This window comes from Pogoniulus pusillus, chromosome Z (assembly GCF_015220805.1).
Source record: "Pogoniulus pusillus isolate bPogPus1 chromosome Z, bPogPus1.pri, whole genome shotgun sequence".
Lineage (NCBI taxonomy): Eukaryota > Metazoa > Chordata > Aves > Piciformes > Lybiidae > Pogoniulus > Pogoniulus pusillus.
Genome location: NC_087309.1, coordinates 99101625 through 99121836, shown reverse-complemented (window position 1 = coordinate 99121836; position 20212 = coordinate 99101625). Strand labels below are relative to the sequence as shown.

At 40.2% G+C, this 20212-nt stretch overlaps 1 protein-coding gene across 3 annotated transcripts in view; it reads left to right on the top strand.

The window, feature by feature from the left end:
* Positions 1 to 331: 331 nt before the first annotated feature.
* DMXL1 (Dmx like 1) overlaps positions 332 to 20212 on the top strand; it is an 89527-nt gene continuing 69646 nt past the window's right edge. For all 3 annotated transcript variants that reach the window (XM_064140696.1, XM_064140694.1, XM_064140697.1), the window contains exons 1-3: positions 332 to 556; positions 10840 to 10965; positions 18805 to 18882. In XM_064140696.1, the coding sequence (XP_063996766.1) occupies positions 470 to 556; positions 10840 to 10965; positions 18805 to 18882 (291 nt within the window). In that variant the 5' untranslated portion in view covers positions 332 to 469. The remainder of the gene's footprint in view (positions 557 to 10839; positions 10966 to 18804; positions 18883 to 20212) is intronic.

Here is a 20212-nt window from a genome sequence, read left to right as displayed (position 1 = left end):
CCACTGCCCACGGCCCGCCCCAGCAACCCCGCGCAGTTCCAGACTCCGAGGTAGGACGCAAAGAGGCCTGCCCTAACGGGGCATGAGCGCAGTACTCAGCCCCTCGCTCATCCTCTCGCCGCTTGCCGCAGCTAGGCGCAGCTAAACTGCCGGCCAGACCCGCGGGAGGGCTCCAGGAGCGCCGGGGGCGCTGCTGACAGCGGCCCTACTGACGGTGCGGTTGACGGTAGCGGCGACTCCGCATCACGTTCTCGCGAGAGCTGAGACCGCGCGGCCGCTGGGCGGGGGCGGCGGCAGGGCGCGGGCAGGCGGTAAGGCCGGTGTCAGGGGGCGCAGCACCGCCACGCCCCGCCCCGCCCGGCTCGGCTCCGCCCCGCACTATGTACCGCCGCCGCCTCCTCCACCGCCGTCCGCGGTACGAGTGGTGGCCGAGCGGCAGGGGCCGGCAGGCTGGCGGCGGCCTGTCACTATGAACCTGCACCAGGTGCTGACGGGGGCTGTGAACCCCGGGGACAACTGCTTCTCCGTGGGGAGCCTGCACGACCAGCCCTTCACGGTGAGTCTGTCGCCGGGGCCCGGGCGCCTCCGCCGAGCCCGCCCCTCTAGCGCCGCGCTCCCCGGCGCCCGAGCCGGCGCTGAAAGCGGCTGCGTCAGGCACGGCGGCGGCAGCCGGCCCTTAGAGCGGGGCCTCTCACGCCCTCAGTAACGCCGTCGGCTGGTGGCAGCGGGAAGGCTTCTCCGAAAGGCCCTGCGGCACCTGCCCGAAGCCGGCGGGGGTAGGGGGTTGGGGGACGGACACGGCATGTGCGGAACTTTCACGGACTAGTCGCCATGCCCAAACCCGGGGGTGCGGGCGACCGTTCTGGCTAGGCAGATGGAAGGAACGCGGGGCGAGTGCGGTGCCCGGCACGGACGTGCCGTCCGTAGCGGGGTTTGCGAGTGCAGGCATGTGGAGGCTTTGGGGAAAGCTGGCATAAATGGCAGCCGGGACTTGCGACTTTCTGTGGAAGGGAATTGCTGTTCTTTCCTTCAGTCAGGCATGTCACTGAAATACTTCCTCACTGTGGCTTGAGAAGGTCTGGAAATGCCGCGTTAAGATTGCAAAGCCGTTTTTGGTCTCCCCGTCGGTGTTTGCACTGGGGATTAAAAAGACTTGGCAGCGTTTAGCAAAGGCTAAAGCCTTTTATTAGTGGTCGTTTTCCTCCCTTTCCCTTATGTGGTGTAAACAGGCTTCTGTGGTGGTGTTCTTTTCCCCTTCCCTCCAAAACATACCCTTACTGCCTTCCCTTTGGGGCTGAAGAGTAATGAAATAAGACACAGCGAAGTTTCTGAGTGCGCCGCGCATGAGTGCTTTTAACCTTATCGTTCCTGGCTGCCCCCGATTACAGCTCAGGACAGTTTGGAGTTTGACAGGAGAATGATAGGGAGAAATGTAAGATTATTTTTTTTCCCCTGTCCATCTAGACTACGTGGTTAAAGTCAGCTGCTTGCAGCTTGGCTCTGCAGCAGTGGTGAGGTGGGGTACAGTCACCGTGCAGAGTGAAGTACCCTGGAGCTGGTTCCTCAGTCATAGGCAGAGTTTGGAAACTCCCTTATCTGCAGTCTTGTCTGATGATGTGCTTGCTTCCAAAAATTGAATCCTGTCAATACATTCATGTTGGAAGATTTCTGAAGCTGCAGCGCTTGAGACTTCAAATTCCAGCTATGCCAAACTTTCTGATTTTACATATCCAGAAATATTAAAGACCCATCAGTGGTGGGACACCGTTCTGTTAAGAGGCAGGAGATTTGCTTTACAGTGAAATGTGAGGAAGCTTTTAGGGTATGTTTTCATAAGTTTCCCATTTTGTCATTATTCTTTTTTGAGGAAAATAGTGTAAGTGATTAATGTCACAGAAGTATGCCCTGCCTCTTACAGCCTAACTTCTCCAAAGTGTTAGCAGCTCCTTAATGGCTAAGAAGAGCAAGAATCTGTAAGGACGGAGTGACTGGGAAGGGCACTTTTTGGTAACTGTTTCTATGGTCTCTATTTCACAAGAGCTATTTTAACATAAATGTAGTAACAATGTTTCTGCTGACAGAAATATCCGTAACTGTGTCAGAGGTGTGGGTTGGGTTTTTTTTTTTTTTTTTTTTTTTTTGGTTGCTGTTATTCATTTTACAACGCTGGGTCAAGTTCACAAGATTGCTCATAAGAATCAAAAGGTGACGCATACCAAAGTTAATTTCTGCCATGTTATAAAGCAATAGTGGACTTAATCTAGAAAATCTAACAAGGAAAATTGAGAGTTATTTTCTTGTATTTGAAGTTGTGATATAATCATTAATAAGTATAAATCCTGTTGAAGGATATCTTAGATATGGAAAAAAAGAACCATGTCTTGGCAAACTTCTGTACTTCCAGTTTTTGTGGTTGAAAACACACAGGACTTGATATTTCAGGGTTATGTCCTGTGCGGGTGGAGTGAGTTACCTTTGCCTGACAAGAAATTGATCTGCTGTACTTTGTTTTGAATACAATGTCGTTCAGAATACTGTCTGAAGTACTGAATATATAAGGTGAAAAGTTTTAAAACATTACAGTTCTAATCTAAAAATAACAAATTCTTCTCCTAAACTGCAAAATTAGGAGTGTCTATGTCCACTAAATTGCATGTAGCTTTTGGAATATTTGTGGTTCTCTTTTAAGTTGGTATTTGAGATACCTGTAGTAATGTTGTGCAGATTTGTTGTTCTGGCCTAGTGTTTCTTTAGGATGCAAAATGTCAGGTGGAGCACGAGGTTCCTTGGAGAGAATAATGATAAAGGGGTTTTGGCACATCTTGTATTTATGTACAGAAAAAGGCTCAGAGGTGTCAAGATAACTCAAGAAGCCTGCCTGTTGTTTATCTCTGAGAGCGTATGGTGTGTTAAATGAATGAGAACAGGCCCTCAGAAATCAGGATTTAACTGTTTACTCTCTATGTGCTTTCCCTTGTATTGTTTTGTTTTCTATGTACTTGTCCACCATGGAGTACATACTTCAATTTGAGTGAAAACCTATTTGTTTACTAAGTTCATGGACTTCATCACACAGGATACTGCTGTACTAGTTATTAAAGGAGTCGTATTTAAGTTACTAGCTAGCCAGCACAGATACCACTTCTGTGATTGGTTGGCTTTGTTAGTTTTTGTTTATTTTGTTCTGCTTCTGTAATATTTTTTTTATCCTTATTTCCCCCACCCCAAAGTAGCAGAAGAGGGAAAAAAAATAATAATTGTGAGCAGTAGCCACTTCAGAAGCACAAGTCTCTAGGTAGGTAACAGAAGTCACAAATCAGTGATTTGTAAGACAGAAAATTAGAAAGGATGAAAAATGTGAGGTTTATTTCAATGCAACCAGAATCTGTTCTGGACATACTTCCTATCTGCATGTGGTTAAAGTCCTGAACTTGAGACTAGCTTTGCATAATGAATAAAAATGTGAACTTCGAGTAAGCATTCAAAAGGTGTATGTTTTGGGTAATTTGGTCAAGGCCACACTGAATTTTCTGAGAATATTGAAATATGAAGATTTGCAGCTTAATAAGAAATAAAAGTAGATTCTCTGGCACAATAAAATACTTAGCTGTCTAGAAAATATTTGGAATTTTCTGTGTATTTATCCATATATATATATATGTATTCCATATCTATGGTCAAGAAAATGAACTATTACACTTTTTACACCTGCTGCTTGAGTCTCCTTGAGAAAAGAAGAGGAAATTCATTTGACACTTTTGTCTTTTCCTCCCTGTCCATATTCCAGGTAGCTTATTCTGAATTTAGGAAAGGATTTTTTTTCCAATTGAATTTATCTAAAGAAAAAAACAAAACCACAAGAAAAAACACAAACAACCAAATGTCTGCACTTCAGTGAAAAATGCAGTTTTAGTGAAACTTAATTCTAAATGCATGGCCAATCAATTTACTGCTTGAAGGGATATATTAGTTCAAATACTTTTGATAGATTAGAATGTGCCTTTGTTTTGTTTTTCCTTGCATGGTGGAATATTTCTTACATTTAATTAATCTTCTTAATGAAAGACATAATTTGTTAAATTATATGAGGTATCACATGGGTCCATGTGACTGTGCTTTTTGATTTTGACCATTTTGTAAAAAGGAGGAGTATAGACTTTATAGGTGTATCACCTGCTTCTAAAAGATTTGTTTGCCTTTGATTGCTTTTTCTTTTCATAGGAGTTACATTTATTGTGAGTTTTCCTTAGAAGAGAACTTGGTGAGGAAGGTGGGAGAAGTAAAAAACACGAGATGCAAGGAAATACTCCTGACCCACAGGTGCCTACTATGCCTGTTTCTGTTGTGTATAAAGAGTATTTAGTCCATGCAGACCGTGAATTTATTTGATGTGTGGGCTTAGTCCAGCAGAATAAACAGGTAGCTAATATAATTAATGAAAAATAGTTTTTCTGTGGTTTGTTTTTTTATATATGTGTGTGTGTTTGTTTGGTGGGGATTTTTGGTAATCTTTTGTTTGTCTGCATTTTCATGGAAATATCTCTTTTGGTTTTGGCTGTGAACGTCGTGAAAACACCTATTGTAAACTTCCACTTTCAAACATGACACAGAAATATCATTCAGCTATTACAGAATTTCAATGCAATCTTTTTATTCAGCCAATTTGATAGTGAGCCCTGGCTTTCTGACCTTTGGGACTTGCTTCATTTAATTTGCAAGGGACTTAAGAACCCCTGAAACCCATCAGTGGTGAAAATGGCCTTGCTGTGGCTTGAGAATTAACTCTGATACAGTAAGCAAAATCAGTTGTAAAACAAAAGGAGCAAAACAAGATGTGACGGGTTGTACTGGTGAGCTTCCAGTATAGCTACGGTAAGAAGGGAACACTTCTGTTACTGTGTATTGTTAAATGTCATCCCTACGTACTTCAGCTAGGTAGTTCTGAATGACCTTGAGGCCAGCGCAGAGGTTTTTCTGCTTTGTCTTTCTGGGCTGTATATTCATCCTATATATATTAGCTTCTGTTTATATAACTTTATAAATTTGTAGGTGTGCACACATACTAATAAATTCACTTGCATATAATAACTGGCAATTTATGGTAGGTGTACCTGTGCCCTTCATGTAAGAGATGTAGGTTAAATAAAGTTTGTGCAGGTTGTACAAAATGGTGTGTCAGTCCACATGTAGCTGTAGCAGAAACTTTGGCAAAACTTCTATGTATCAGTACATAGAAGAAGTATATAAGGAGGGTCAAGTGTAAGGGAACTCATTTTATAAAGGGGCTGTGCTATGTAAGAGGTCAAGACCTCTGCTCATTTGCTTTTCTGTTGACAGTAGAGTCTGGTTTGCCTGTACCATTCTGTTTTTAAAAGTTGTGTGTGTTGGGCTAACTGAGGATAATTCATTTAATTGTCTCTTCTATTTTTTTGTTAAAAGCGACATGCTTTAACTCACTATTCTGGTCAAAATACCTGTTACTCTTCCTTCTCCACCCAAAGATCCCAGGGTTTAGAAATAAAACCTGATATCCAATTGAAAGAATGGGTAGAAATTGTGTGAAAATCCAGTGCCACATGCAAAATCATACTTATTTTTGCAGGTCTGAAACATCTTTCACTTCCTAATTTCAGACTTGTTTTGCTGTGTCAACAGCTAGTGAAATCCATGTTCTTGCGGCTTGGACCAGTTTTATCTTGTTGATTTGCGTAACAGAAGAACAAAGCATTGTTTAATAAACATTCCAAGAATGTGATAATGTCAACATAGTCTGCTTGATCCATTGTGCAAAAGACAACTTTCTTATAAGTATTCTAGGACATTCTTAAGCTGAGAGGCTTTTATGGCTTGCCAAAATCAGAATTGGAGGCTCTGCTTGCTTTAAAAAGCCATCTTGGGGTTTTATTGTTAATGTAAAATTGGTAGATATTTAAGAATTCTTTTCTATATGAACTGTATGGCATTGTGTTTTGCCCTTTCTGTCAGTGCCTTCCCAAGGACCAGGTAATGTAAACAAGGGTATAGACACAAGAAATCCTTATGCTCTGAAGTTGCTTCTTGCCCTGCACGTAACGGAACACTTGAATTACCTTTTTTTCTTACTTTACATAGCTTAGAATAATGCAGTCTTAGTAACTTCTATTAAAATGAAGAGTAATGACATGTGGACTGTTGTAGATAACTCTTGCAGGAAAAACAGTATCAGGTGTAGACGGGTAGACATAATTTTTATTGTATCTGAGAGACTGAGGGTATAGAAAGTATCCCTTACTTTCAGTTACTGATTTCCATTATATTATGCCAAAATACTTAATACATTTTTCCAAGTTGAAAAAAATGTAAGTGTAAAATGAGTCCAGCAGTTAGCTTTATGCCCTTGTTTTAGATCTGGGTGGAAACTATGTTCAGAACTGGTATCTGAGTTTCAGTATGTGCATATGAGGGTATCTGCACAGAAACAATCTAATGTATATGTTGCAGTGAGAGCAGCAGAGAACCAAAAGAAGTACACTAGGAGAACAATCATGCTTCCCTCTCAGAAATGCATGGTTGGTGTGAGATGTAATGGGTTTGGGATGATAGGCAACAGTAGAAAATGGAACCTGTTGCAGCTGGAGTTGCCAAACAACTTGGTTACTTTCTGTTGAGTGGCTGAGGGAGCTGGCATTGTTCATTTTGGAGAAGAGGAGGCTGAGGGGAGACCATATCACTCTCTACAACTACCTGAATGGAGGTTAGAGTGAGGAAGAGGCCAGCTTTTTCTCACTGCTAACAAGCAACAGGAGTAGAGGAAATGGATACAAGCTGCAGAGGGGGAGATTCAGGCTGGATGTAACAATACTTCTTCAGCAAAAGGATTATCAAGCATATGGAATGGTCTGCCCAGGGCAGCAGTGGTGTCACTGTCCCTGGAGGTGTTTAATCAGCATGTAGACTGGTGCGTAAGGACATGGTTTAGTCATGACCTTGCAGTGTTGGGTCAGAGGTTGGACTGGATGATCTTGAGGGTCTCTTCCAAACAGATATGTTCTGTGATATTTGGACATTTTATTTTTTTGAAAGATAGAGTTTCTTATCCCTCTGCATCCCTTGTCTTTGAAATCATAATTCTCCTACAGGCAAGTGCTGACTGAACATCAAAAATCATCTTCAAATCATCATCCTTCTGCTTGGCAGTAGTTATATTTGGAAATTCTTTGGAAACGTTTTGATGGTTTGATGGTGTGGTGTGTATTTTTTTTTTTTGTTTGTGTGTGTGTTTTGTGTTTATTAGATTTTTTTTAATAAAAAAATAAACCCTATTTTTGTATGTTGTAGTGCTTTTCACAGTATCACCAAGGTTGGAAGAGACCTCATAGATCTCCAGCTAGATGTGGCACCATTCACCACCACTCTCCGGGCTCGTCCCTCCAGCCAGTTCCTAACCCAGCACAGAGTGTTGCCATCCAAGCCATGGGCTGACAGCTTAGCCAGCAGTTTGCTGTGGGGGACAGTGTCAAAGGCCTTGCTGAAGTCCAGATAGACCACATCCACAGGCCTCCCCACATCCACCAAGCGGGTCACGTGATCACAGAAGGAGATCAGGTTGGAGAGGCAGGATCTGCCCTTCCTAAATCCTTGTTGGCTGGACCTGAGCCCTTGACCATCCCTCAGGTGTGCAGTTATTGCCCCCATGATAACCTGCTCCATCAGTTTCCCTGGCACTGAGGTCAGGCTGACAGGTCTGTAGTTCCCAGGTTCCTCCATCCGACCCTTCTTGTGGATGGGGATCACGTTGGCCAGTTTCCAGTCTCCTGGGACCTCTCCCATGAGCCAGGACTGCTGGAAAATGATGGAGAGTGGCTTGGCCAGCTCAGCTGCCAGCTCTCTCAGCACCCTAGGATGGACCCCATCTGGTCCCATGGACTTGTGGGTGTCCAGGTGGCTCAGCAGGTCCTGAACTAATTCCTCATGAATTTCCAGGGCAACGCACCGCTCCCCAACCCCATCCCCCAGTTTAAGAGGCAACTTGCCTTGAACTCCTCCCTCCTTATCGTTGAAAATTGAGGTGAAGAAGGCATTCAGGACCTCAGCCTTTTCCTCGTCGTCAGTTATAGTGTTCCCCTCCTGGTCCAGTAAGGAGTGGAGGCTCTTCATGCCCTTCTTTTTAGCACTGATAAATTTATAAAAGCCGTTTTTATTATCCTTCACAGAGGTGGCCAGCCTAAGTTCTAGCTGGGCCTTAGCCTCTCTAATTTTTCTCCTTCTCTTTTGTTTTATTTTGTTTGGGAGTTTTGGTGCCTTTTTTGTGGTTGTTTTTTGAGTTTGTGTGTTTTGTTTTGTTTGTTTTTTTTTCCCTACCTCTCAAGAGGAAGATAGGCTTATGAACTAGTCATTGGTTCTGCAACTTACTGGGTATTCAGAAGTCAGTATGACCAAGTGTGATCTAATCCATTTGAGTAGACTAATGTTAGAAGTGTGTTTTTTTTTTTTTTCCTTGAATGTCCTTTTTTTTTCAGACAATGTGGAGAATTACCAGAACATAACGATAGAGTGACTTTATTTTTCTTTCAAGACTAAGATTTTAAAAAGACGCTCCTCTTGCTGCCATCCTGGTCTGGATTCTTAGGAGTGAACTTAAAATTGTTAGAACTGAAAACCACTAGGTTTAGAAGATATTCCCCAGCCTTTCTTCAGAAAATTCATCCCTGGTTCACAGACTTTTTTAAAGCATGCAGCACTTGAAGTTGGGCAAGAAATTAATGTTGAGCATAAAATAATAGCCATGTTGAAGCATAGCTGAAGGAGGGAGGAGCTATAACTCTTGCACAAGGGTTTGTATTCATAGACATTTTCAGGAAACAGCATGTCAAGGATGTTGGTACATGTGTTTGAGCTACTGCTGTTCAGCACAGCCTGGGTTATCAGGAGATGGCATGAGTTCTGACAGTGTTTGAAGCCCTTGTTTCTGATACAGTGATGAATATACCAGTTCTCAAAGGTTCCAGTATGTACTTTTTGGCAGTTAGAGTTCTTCCAATATAGAATGCCAAGTGTACTCACCACTTTTTATATTTTGAAACTGTTTGAATTCTTGATCTTGTTAATTTAAAGAACTTTAGGATACTGTTACTATATATAGCTCTTGCTCACCATGATGGAAACAATGTAGTGTTGTGACTCTGCATGATTTTAGGACTTCCTCTGAAGCTAGAATAAGAGAACCAATAAAACAATTATCATCCTGGTGAGCCCTAGAGCAGATTATAGAAGAGCAGATGGGCTTCATACTGTCTTTGACACTCCCCTGCTCCCCCTTAAAATTGCCTCCATATGGAACACCTTTGTCCAATGGAGTATGGACTTAATCAGTGAATCACCAGGTGAGATGGTTTTTAACTAAAGAAAATGTTCTGTGAGGAATAGGTCCAAAGTTCATGTCGTTGTGATATTAAAATAATCATGTTACTGTTTGAACAAAAAGTAGTACTCAGTCACTTCTTTTGTAATGAGTTTTAAATTAGACTGCTTTAGAGCCTGTGGTTTAATATGTCAATTTGTAGTAAGTGCTGCTCTTTTGACAAGAGGAATTTCGCTCTTTAAACCTTTTTGTGAAGCTGAAGATGGGTCAAGACAGGAAGGGGCTCAAAAACCAGACTGAAAATAAGGGATCATAAATAAATGCATAGTTGTATTTAGGCTGAAGAAGCATTATAAACACTTTCCAATTATCAAGTTACTCTAAGGGTGACTGGTGTTCTGCTGGATGGAAAGCAGTAAATGAACGTTGACTGAGAATAGGGATTGCAAGTCTTCTGGGTGAGGCTGTTTTCTGAAATACCACTAAGATCTTTGTGAGGAAATTTGTCTTTGGACAGAAATGTCTATATTTTTAACTTTATGTAATTAATTTTAATGATAGTAATGGTATGATGATCTTGGCAAAAGTACTGTTTCACATAAAACACCTGAAACGTGATCATCAGATTTGAAATCTGTAAATCTAGTGTTCGGTTTTTCATATATATTTTTTTTTTCAAGTTAAAATTATTTTTAGTTAACATACTAGAAATTGGTAAGATTGTTTGTAAGGCATGATAGTTTATGTCAATATATGGAAATCTTCCATCTGCAGTTGTTTTCAGACTGTTGCACTCTTGAATCTTTTGGCCAACTAAAATTACGTTTTTGGTCCTGTTACTGTTCTCTCCTCTCCAGCAATATAGTTGTTTCTGGTCTTAGTTCTTTTACTGGTCTTCTGGGTCTAACTTTTTAATGGATGTACATTCCTTATTCTAGGACTTCGATCCTTGAATGCTATATTCTCAGGCTGTTTGATCCTGCTCACCATTGTTTCCACAAGTTTCTCCATTCTTCAGTCTTTGATTTACATGTTGATCTGTGCTTAGTTTCTGACAAGCCTTGAATAAAGAGAGGAAGAAATTGTGACTTGGACATTGCAGTACTCAGCTGGCTCTGTGAATGTGTTGGATTTTAGAGAAACTGAAGCTTATTGAAAGCACAGTTTTGTGTCTCTAAGCTTTCTTCTGTTACCCTTCAGATTTTTTCTTTAACCAAGTTTGTTATGAAATGCTTTTGCTCCTCAGTTCTTTTCCCCACTTAAAAAAGTATTTAAAAATGTTTCTGTCTCCAGGGTATGAGATACTACCTTTTCCTGCTTTGCATCAACATAGTACTTCATACTTATTCTTTTCCCTTAGATGTTTTCATAACTCCTGTCTTTTTTTGCCACTTCTATCTTGAGCCACTGTTTGCTTGTTACTCACGTGTTGTGGTGCACTTCTCTACATGGATATGCTGTAAGTAGCTAAGCTTGAATTATTTTTTTTTTTTTTTTAGGCATATGCATCAGGATGTGATATTGTGGTATTGGGAACTGACTTTGAAAGATTACAGATAATCCCTGGAGCAAAACATGGAAACATTCAAGTGGGGTGTGTGGACTGTTCAATGCAACAGGGCAAGGTATGTAGAGCAGTTTCTAATGTTCAGGCAATGTCATGCTAAGTGAGACTGGATACTTACAAGTTAAGCAAATGCACAAGAACGAACTGTAAAATGGCCAGTTGCTTCATGTCTTTGTATGTGGTAAGAAACACAATGAAAGTGGAACAATAACCATAAATGTGAGAACGTAGAAGGTAGATAGGGCTGTATAGGACGACATAGATGCACACAAGGCTATATAGGGCAGATGGCAAGAATTTGATGTAAAAAATGAGTAAAAGATGGAAGCAAAGGTACTTGATTTGAATGCTGTTGGGTGTGTCATTGACATGCTTTGATGTGTTAGTGGCTGGCAGCAGGTGGACGCTTCCACAGAAATCATTGTTATGTCATCCAGAAAAATGACATCCCTTTGAAGGTGTAGAATTTCTCTTGGACAAGGTTTTGCTTTCTTGAATTCTCAGCTTTTCTTTTTCTTAAGTTAGTAAACGGGATCAGAAATGTTGCATTTTTGACACTATTAGGTATCAAGTTGTTTTTAACATAGGTCTTAACTCTTCCATCACAGTAAAAAAACACTCTCCCCCCAACCCCAAATGAAAAAGAACCAAAAAGCTCAATATCATAATATGGTTAAGCTGTTTGCCAGTTATTAGGGTCTGTGTCTGGTACACGTTGGCTCATATAGAAGGTCTTTTTCCCTTTGTTGCTTTCTTTTAGCTCCTAGTGAGGAGACTGCAAATATTTTGCACATCACTGCAAGCCTTATGAGTTGATGTGAGCTTTGCTTAGATACTGGTGCCCATCTTAGGACAAGCTCTTTGCGGAAACCAGTTTACATTTACACGTGAAATCCGTGATAGTCCAGACTTTCCCTCTGTTGCTGCTTTTTGAGTTTTGACTCTTGTAATGGCAGTGGAGGAACATAAATCCTCTGTCTCTGGTACTTCATAGTCATAAAGACTGAATGTGTCTCTCCGATTGCCCCTGTAAACTAGAAGGTTTTGGGTGTTTTTTTTAGTTAACTGGCTGTATTTTAACAGATGGTGGAATACACTTGCAGACCACATATCACAGTAATCATCAAGTTTTTTTTTTTTTTTTCCTGAAAGTTTCAAGGTCATCTTGGCTGCATAGTTCTGAGTGTATTTCAGTGACTGTCCTTGAAATGTAAATCAATGTATATGAATACATCAAGCTATCAAGATTTACTAAAGCTTAAAAAAAATTCATGTCTTAAGTAGATCTATGTAGTTGTTTTGATTCAGCAAGTTGGTGCTGTTTGCTGTTAGCAATTAGACTAGATATACGAGTGCTGAAATACTAAGCAGTGAATTTGTTTATTGGCCAGATTGATCAATATATTTGCAGTTCACTGTTGCAAGAGTGGAATTTCTTCTTACAGCTTCTTCATCAGTATTGTAACATGGATTTCTCTTCAGTTTAGCTTCAAATTACTCCTTCTGTTTAAAATCTATAGGAAGAAGCACAATGCAAATAATGGCAGTGACTTTGAAACTCTCTGGAGTGCATCCAGTTATGATTTGTAGTTTACAGATTGTCACAGAATAGAATCATAGAATGATCTGGGTTGGAAGGGACCTTCAGAGGTAAGCAGGGACAACTCCAATTAGGTCAGGTTGCTCAGAGCCTCATCAAGCCTGACAATGAATGTCTCTGGACATGGGACCTCCACTGCCTCCCTGGGCAGGCAACTTGTTCCACTGTTACACCACTCCCACAGCAAGTAACTTGGAGATAAGGATGTTGTTGGAGGCCATATCAAAGGCCGTGGAGAAGTCCTGAGAGGTGACATTTGTTGCCCTTAAGTTGTTCACTGTAGTCACTCCATTGTAGAAAGTCACTAGGCTGGTCAGGCAGGACTTGTGCTTAGTGTAGCTTGCTGGTGGTCTAAATTATCTTTCCATGTACCTTTTTATTTTATGGAGAGCTGCTGTCACTCATTTTCTCCATAATAGCTGGCCTTTATTCTCTCTGAAGGATCTTCATCATTCTCACTGTGGAAGACAGAATTGGTTTGTATTAAGTGTTATCTTGAAGTTCAGAAAGTGATGAAATGAAATTTTTCTCCATTCTTGCTGCCTAAATCTCATTGTAGTTAATTGGGAAGCTAATGCCTTGTGAAGCTATTTGGAAGTAGCAACATATTAGAAGTTCATGTATGCGTTATGCTTCACTTGCCTTTGAAGTGGTGGTAGAGAGTGTGGCATTGTCTTTTCACTTCATAGTCTAGTTTTGAAAAGAAACCTCATTCTCTGACTTCAAGAATGAGATGAAGGGAGAAAAATGGATGAGAATTTTTCATCATCCATCCTCAAAAATCATGTATGAATATGTTTATAGTTACACATGTTTATATATATATTTATACACACACACACTTTTTGTTAGTGAAGTCTCCCATAGGTTTGCAAGGACTAATATCATATGCAGGCTAATTTAACCTTAGGCCACTCAACCCAGTCTCTTGCTTCTGGTTGTAGGCAACTTCATTATCAACAATTTATTTGTGAGTGGATATGATGGTTGATCTTCTCCCACAGTTAGCTACAAGCCTCTTTCCATTTCCCATGGTGAATGTAAGAATTAATGTCAAAACATTTAATGGCAATTTGAAGAAACTTGCATTTTGTGGTTTGGCTTCTAAAAATATCTAACAGGTTACCAGAAGATGGTCTTAGCTTCAGATCATTTGAGATGTTTGATCAAATTTGTTTACATTGTGGCTGGTGACTACAGTGCATGTGAAGTATTTACGGAGAAATTACTGATGTCAAGGAAAAATGTAGGCACCAATGAAAAAATTAAGTTAGTTTGTGTTCTAATGGGTTACCTGTAGAAAATTGGTAACTAAAACAAATAACTTTGTTCAATAACATGATTTTTAAATTTTTTTTCTTTTAAACTAATAATTGTTTTGATTATGAAAACTCAACGTTGCATCCAGTGTTTATAATTTAATTAACTATACAGTGGTGGGATTTTTTTTGCTTATATTTTTATCAGGCAGTACAAGGATTCTTTTCACAGGAACTGTGATTAGTTTTTTCTTTTTGTTAGTGAGTGGCAGTGTAAGTTAATGTGAGTTACAGAGCTTTTGGTGAATGAAAAAAATGTTGAGGGCTTCTAGAAGATAAAAAGACCTGGTAGCGAAAAACATGTATCAAGAATCTATTTGGATTATACTAAAAACTTCATTAAATGAGAGCCTGATGCTTTATAAAATGAGAATCAGGTGCTGCTAGAAAGGACTGGCTGAATCTAGCGTATCAACAAATGGTTATGGGACCACAGCCAGGGCTTCAGCTTACTTTCTTCTTTTGAGAAACCTGGTCTGCTGTGAACTCATAGGGTCCATTTGTCAGAGAAGGGGAAGAGCACCTTCAGTCATAGTTTTGCCAAGCTGGTGAAGAGGCCTTTAATGTTGCTGGGGAAAAGGAGTCTCACCTCACTCCTACCAGTTTGAAGCCAGTGCTAGCAACAGATACCAAGATCCTGGAGGATGATCACAGGCCAGAAAAGCACCTTAAGAGGAGCACAAAGGGATTCACAATCCCTGCAGATGTTAAGTTAATATAATTCTCTAAACGAACTCCCACAGTATGGGGAATAAACAACAGAAATTGTACACATGGACACACCTTAGGGGCTATGATGTTGGCATCACAGAGATGAACTGGGATGAATACTGTGACTGAAGTGTTGGAATGGAAGGATGCAGGCTTTTTGGGAAGGACAGGCAGAGGAGGCAAGGATGTGTTGTCATCCCTGTGTCAGTGACCAGCTGGAGTCTGTGGAGCTCCACCTGAGCTTGGATGAGAATGAAGACTGAAAACTCATGAGGGCAGGGACAGGTCATATCATTACGGGAATCTGCTACAGGCTGCCTGAGCAGGGAGACCAAGTGGGCAAGGCCCTCTATAAACAAACAGAAGCAGTCGCACAGTTACAAGCCTTGGTCCTCATGAAGGACTTCAACCACCCCGTTATCTGTTGGACTGCATAGCAGGGCATAAGCAATTCAGGAGATTTCTGGGGTGTGTTAATGATAACGTCCTTCTTCAGGGGATAGAGAGCTGGTGGAAATGGGAAGCTTAAAGGCAGCCTTGGCTACAGAGACAGTGAAAAGGTGGAGTTCAAGATCCCTAGCACAGTGAGGAGTGTGCACAGCAAGCTCACCACCCTGGACACCTAGTTGGTGTAGTATAGTGGGATAAAGCTTTGGAAGGAGTAAGGAGCCGAGAAAGCTGGTTAATATCAGGGGTTACCACCTCCAAGCTCAGAAGCAATACATCACAACTAAGAAGTAAAATTCCAAGAGGCCTTTATGGGTAAACGAGGAGCACATGGACAAATTCAAACACCAAGAGGCAGCTTACAGAAGGTTAAAGCAAAGACAGGTGTCCTGGGGAAATGCAAAAAATCATCTGAGCAGCCAGGGATCAGAGTAGGAAAGGTAAACCCCTGATAGAATTAAATCTGGCCAGGGACTTCAAAGGTAACAAGAAAAGCTTCTATCGGTTTGTTGGTGAAGTAAGGACAAATAGCGAACATGTGGACTCTGTTCAGAAGGAAACAGGAAACCTGAAATATGGAAAAGGTTGAGATAATAAATGATTTCCTTTCATCAATTTTCGCTGGCATGTGCTCCAACTACACCACTTCAGTTGCAGAAGGCAAAGACAGGGACTGTGAGAATGATGAACCACCCACTGTAGGAGATCAGGTTCAAGACCATCTGAGAAACCTGAATATTCACATATCTGTGGGACCTGATGAGATGCATCCAAGGCTCTTGAGGGAACTGTCAAATGAAGTTTCAAAGCTGTTATCCATCATATTTGAGAAGTCATGGCAACCTGTTGAAGTGGAAATTAACAGTGACTGGAAAATAGGAAGCATAGCCCCCATTTATAAAAAAAAAAAAAGGAAGACCAAAGGAAATACAGGTCATAACTCTCACCTCTCTGTCCTGCAAGATCATAATGCAGATCCTTCTAGAAACTATACTAAGGCACATGATTAATACAGAAGTGATTGGTGACAGTCAGCATGGTTCAGTGAAAGTGAATTGTGCCTGATAAATTTGGTAGCCAACTGTGTTGGTCAATAAAGAAGAGCAACTGACATCATTTACCTGGACTTAGACCGGGCCCTTGTTATTGTTCTGCATACATCCTTGTCTCTAAATTGGAGAGCCATGGATTTGGCAGGGGGACCACTGTCCGAGTTGATGCTAAGAGTTGTGGTCAGTGGCTTGATGTTCAAATCGAGGCCATTCTGTGATTCTGTATTTCTACTTTGAACAATGTAGTGAGAGTGGACAGAGTTGCTGCCTCAGGGACTGACACTTCTTATATGATGGTGCAAGAATGGTTTGAATTGGAAGGGACTTTTAGAGATGATCTAGTCCGACCTGCTCTGCAGGAACATCTTTAACTAGATAAGGTTTCCCAGGGCCCCATCCCTCCTAACACTGAATCTTTCCACAGAGATGGGACATCTATAACCTTTCAGAGCAACTTGTTTCAGTGTCTCACCATCTTGTAAATAAAATTCATCCTTGTATCATCAGGATCTAAATCTACTCTCTTTCAATTTAAAACAATTAGCCTTTGTCTAATCTCTACAAGTCCTGGTAAAAAATATTTTTCCATATTTCTTTTAAGTCTTTAGATACTGGAAGGCTGCAGTAAGGTTTCCTTGAAGCCTTCTCTTCTCCAGGCTGAACAACCCCAACTTTCACAGCCTTTTCTTATAGAAGAGGTGTTCCAGACCTCTGAACGTTTTCTTGACCCTCCCCTGTACTACTCTTACACACTTAGGTCTTTTTGGTGCTGGGCATACTGTTGCTGAATGTGTGCTCCAGGTGGGGTCTTGAAAGAGTGGGACTATCACTTCCCTTGTCCTACTGGCTGTCCTTTTTATGCAGCCCAGGACATGATCTTCTGGGCTGGAAGCACATATTGCCAGCTTATGTTAAATTTTTAATCTACCAGTTACACTGAAGCGGGGCTCTCAATCCCTTGTACTGATACTGGAGATTGCCCTGAGTCAGGGCACTTGTCCTTGTTGAATCTCATGAGGTTCACGTGGGCCCATTGTGAAGCTTGTGGTCCCTCTGGATGTTCACTGCCTCTGTCTATCGTTAGGAATGACTGTAACCTCTTTCTTACAGTGCAATAATACATCTCTGTATGTCTAATAGCAAGACATGGGGCTACAATAGGTCATTATCTGATGTTCAGGTGATTGTTGTGGTAGTACAGGAATTTGCATTACTCGTTTTGGTGGTATGGTGCTCAGTGAAGACTAGCCTAAGTGTCTGTATCGTTAAGGAAACCTGTGGGAACTTGCAAAGGGTAACAATGGCTCTGGAAGCGAATGGTTTGTGCTAGTGTTAGTCTGTCTTAAAAATAAAACACTAAGTAGAAAAAAAAAAAAGGGGAGACCTGTCCACACTTGGAAAAAATGAAAAATCTTATCACTATAGACTTCTTGGATTGTAGAATAGAATTGTGAGAATAAAGCGAGTGAGGTAGTTTAAAGAGAATTAGGCAGGGCAAACAGGAGTCTGAGATGTTAGGGAAAATGTTCTTCAGGCATTTTGTAACTGTGACAAAATTATTTTTGGCATTTCTGGGTCAGGCTGATGTTTAGGTTGTTAGTGTGAAAGAAATTTATTTAGTTGTCCTTTTTAATGCAGAGGATTTCTCTCCAAGGTATGAATATGTGTATTTTTAGAATCTGTGTGGACCTGTAGATTTGTACATCTGTACATCATGTACATCTGTAATTGACAGAGCTGTAAGTAATAACTAGTTTAGATATGACACTAGTGTTTGTTTTTTTTTTTCTGAAAGCTCTTGTGGCTGATACTGGAATAAGAAGGTATTTTATAAAGTGATTCTGAGTTTCACCTTGTTTAAAAAAAACCTGAACCTTTCTGAACCAGAATTTTGCAGAAGCAGGAAATTGACTAGTGTAATGTATCAGCACCATGGATATGCTCCCTTTATCATCAAGTGTCACATCAGAATGATGAATGTCCTTCATGCATGACCTATGCATACTCCTTCATTTTTAAAAGTCTGTATTTCAGAGCGATTTTAGGCAACATTGTCTTGCAGTGGCTTTCTCAGACTGTCTGCCTCAGGCCTTTAACCTACACTTTGCTGTTTTGGTTCTTCTTAGCCTTTTAATCTTGTTTTTATACAGATCTGTTGAAATTAAACCCCCTTAATTTTGCAACTTTGAGGTGACTGATGCTGATGGGATACCAGTTGAAGCTGACCATGCTGCAACTTCATTGAAATATTTTGTGTTTGTATTTATTAATTCTCTGTTTTGCAGTGTTTTTTTATTGGTTGTTTAGCTTGTGTAGCTTGAATCTTCTGAATTAACTTTCTATAATGTGGCATGTTCCTGTGCCAGTGAAGTCTCCAAAATACCCTGAACAGATAATAGTTCTATTTCTGAGAATGTGTAGTCTGCAGACTCCATGGAGCGTCTACCTAATTTAATGTGGAAAGAACATTGACAATAGATCTAATTTAAAAGAAAAAAGAAAATTACAGTGCTCATGCCTACCTGTACTCTCAGTGTTTCATCAGTGCTAATGTGTAAGTAATGAGCCATAATTTCATTACCATCAGCACTTTTTTCATTATACTTGCTAGGTGTTGTTTTTCCGTTACTGAAAGGGAACATGGAAGCAAGCTCCAGATTTATCTGCAAGGAAAGTTTAAAGTAGAATCAACAGTTTGTATTGTATTCTTATTTCTTCTGTACCTTGTTTCTTCTGTTTGTGTTTATGTATATGTAAACTGCTTTTAGATTGCAGCTTCTTATGGAAAAGTGGTTTCTATCTTTGAGCCAGTTAGCCTCTTGAAGGAGAACAGCAGTCATCATAATGTAAGTAATTCATCATTCCTTCATTATTGGCTCAGTTATAAAGACGGATCCATATTTCTGGTTTGCTTTGAAGTTGAAGATTTTGTCAATGTCTTCTTTTAATTCCAGGACAAAATCGAGGCATAAAATAGTCCTTGGGAAGTGAAAGTGGTAGGAGGAGGGCAGAGACATGTTATTTCAAAAAATATATTATTTAATGTAATACTTCATATTGCTGAATTATTTTCCCCTGCAATTCACAATTGAAATATTCCAGAATGCACACCCTCATTCTCCATTAGTCATTAAAATGGGAATTCTTCTTTGAAACATCTTGCATAGCCTTTATGTGCAGATGTGTTTTGTAATTTGTATTTTAACTTTGGTTTATGAAACTGTGTGTTTTTTTGTCAAATCTGCAATGGTTTTAGAAAGCTTATGGCCTTTTAAAAATATCTGACTGAATGCTTATATTTCAGTGTTATAATAATGGCAGATAAGAACGATAGTTATTCTCTTGATAGCTTGGCTTAGCTTTGGTGACAGTGATTTAGTGAATTGACAGCCAGAATCTTAATTTCTGACTAATAAAGTGAGTTAGAACAAGTTATTTAACCATGTGTCTTATGTGATGAGGATTACCCTTACAGTTAGAAGCATTAGAGTCTAAAGAAAGTCTGTTTGATGATAAGAAAGATTTGACAGCAATTGCTCAAATAGATTCTATATCTCTCTTCAGGAGTTTTATATTAATAAATTGTCATATATAAGCCATGTATTGTTTTCCCTTTTCTTCCACTAATCAGCTCAGTTATATAGTACTTGGTGTACCTGTGTATATTAGATAAATAGCTGGTATTGGGAAAAAAAAAAAAAACCACTGGAATGCAGTAGTAAAGTAGTAGTAAAATGTGACTTCTTATGCTCATATGAACCTTTTAGAAGTACTGCTCTGTTTTGTTGGTTATTTGAGCTGTTGAATCCATCCTGAATGTTTTTCTATGCTGATAAATAGAGCACTTAACTTGAAACTTTAGTGTAGTAACTGTAAGCAGTAGAGGAATTACACTGTCCATTTGTGATTTGTTCTCAAATACTTATAATTGAAGAAATATTATGTTACATTTGCATAGTTAACTTCTAGCAATAATTTCCATCATATGCAGGTTGTTTTAAGAGTTTCTCTTCACTAGAGTGTTCAGGATAGGGAGAAAAACAACCCCAAAGTAAACAAACAAAATGAACCAATCAAAACATAAAAAACCCCAACAAAACCAATTGAAAACAACAACAAAACACCAGAAAAACAAACATTTGTAATAAACTTCTGAAAGATATAGTTGCTATATTT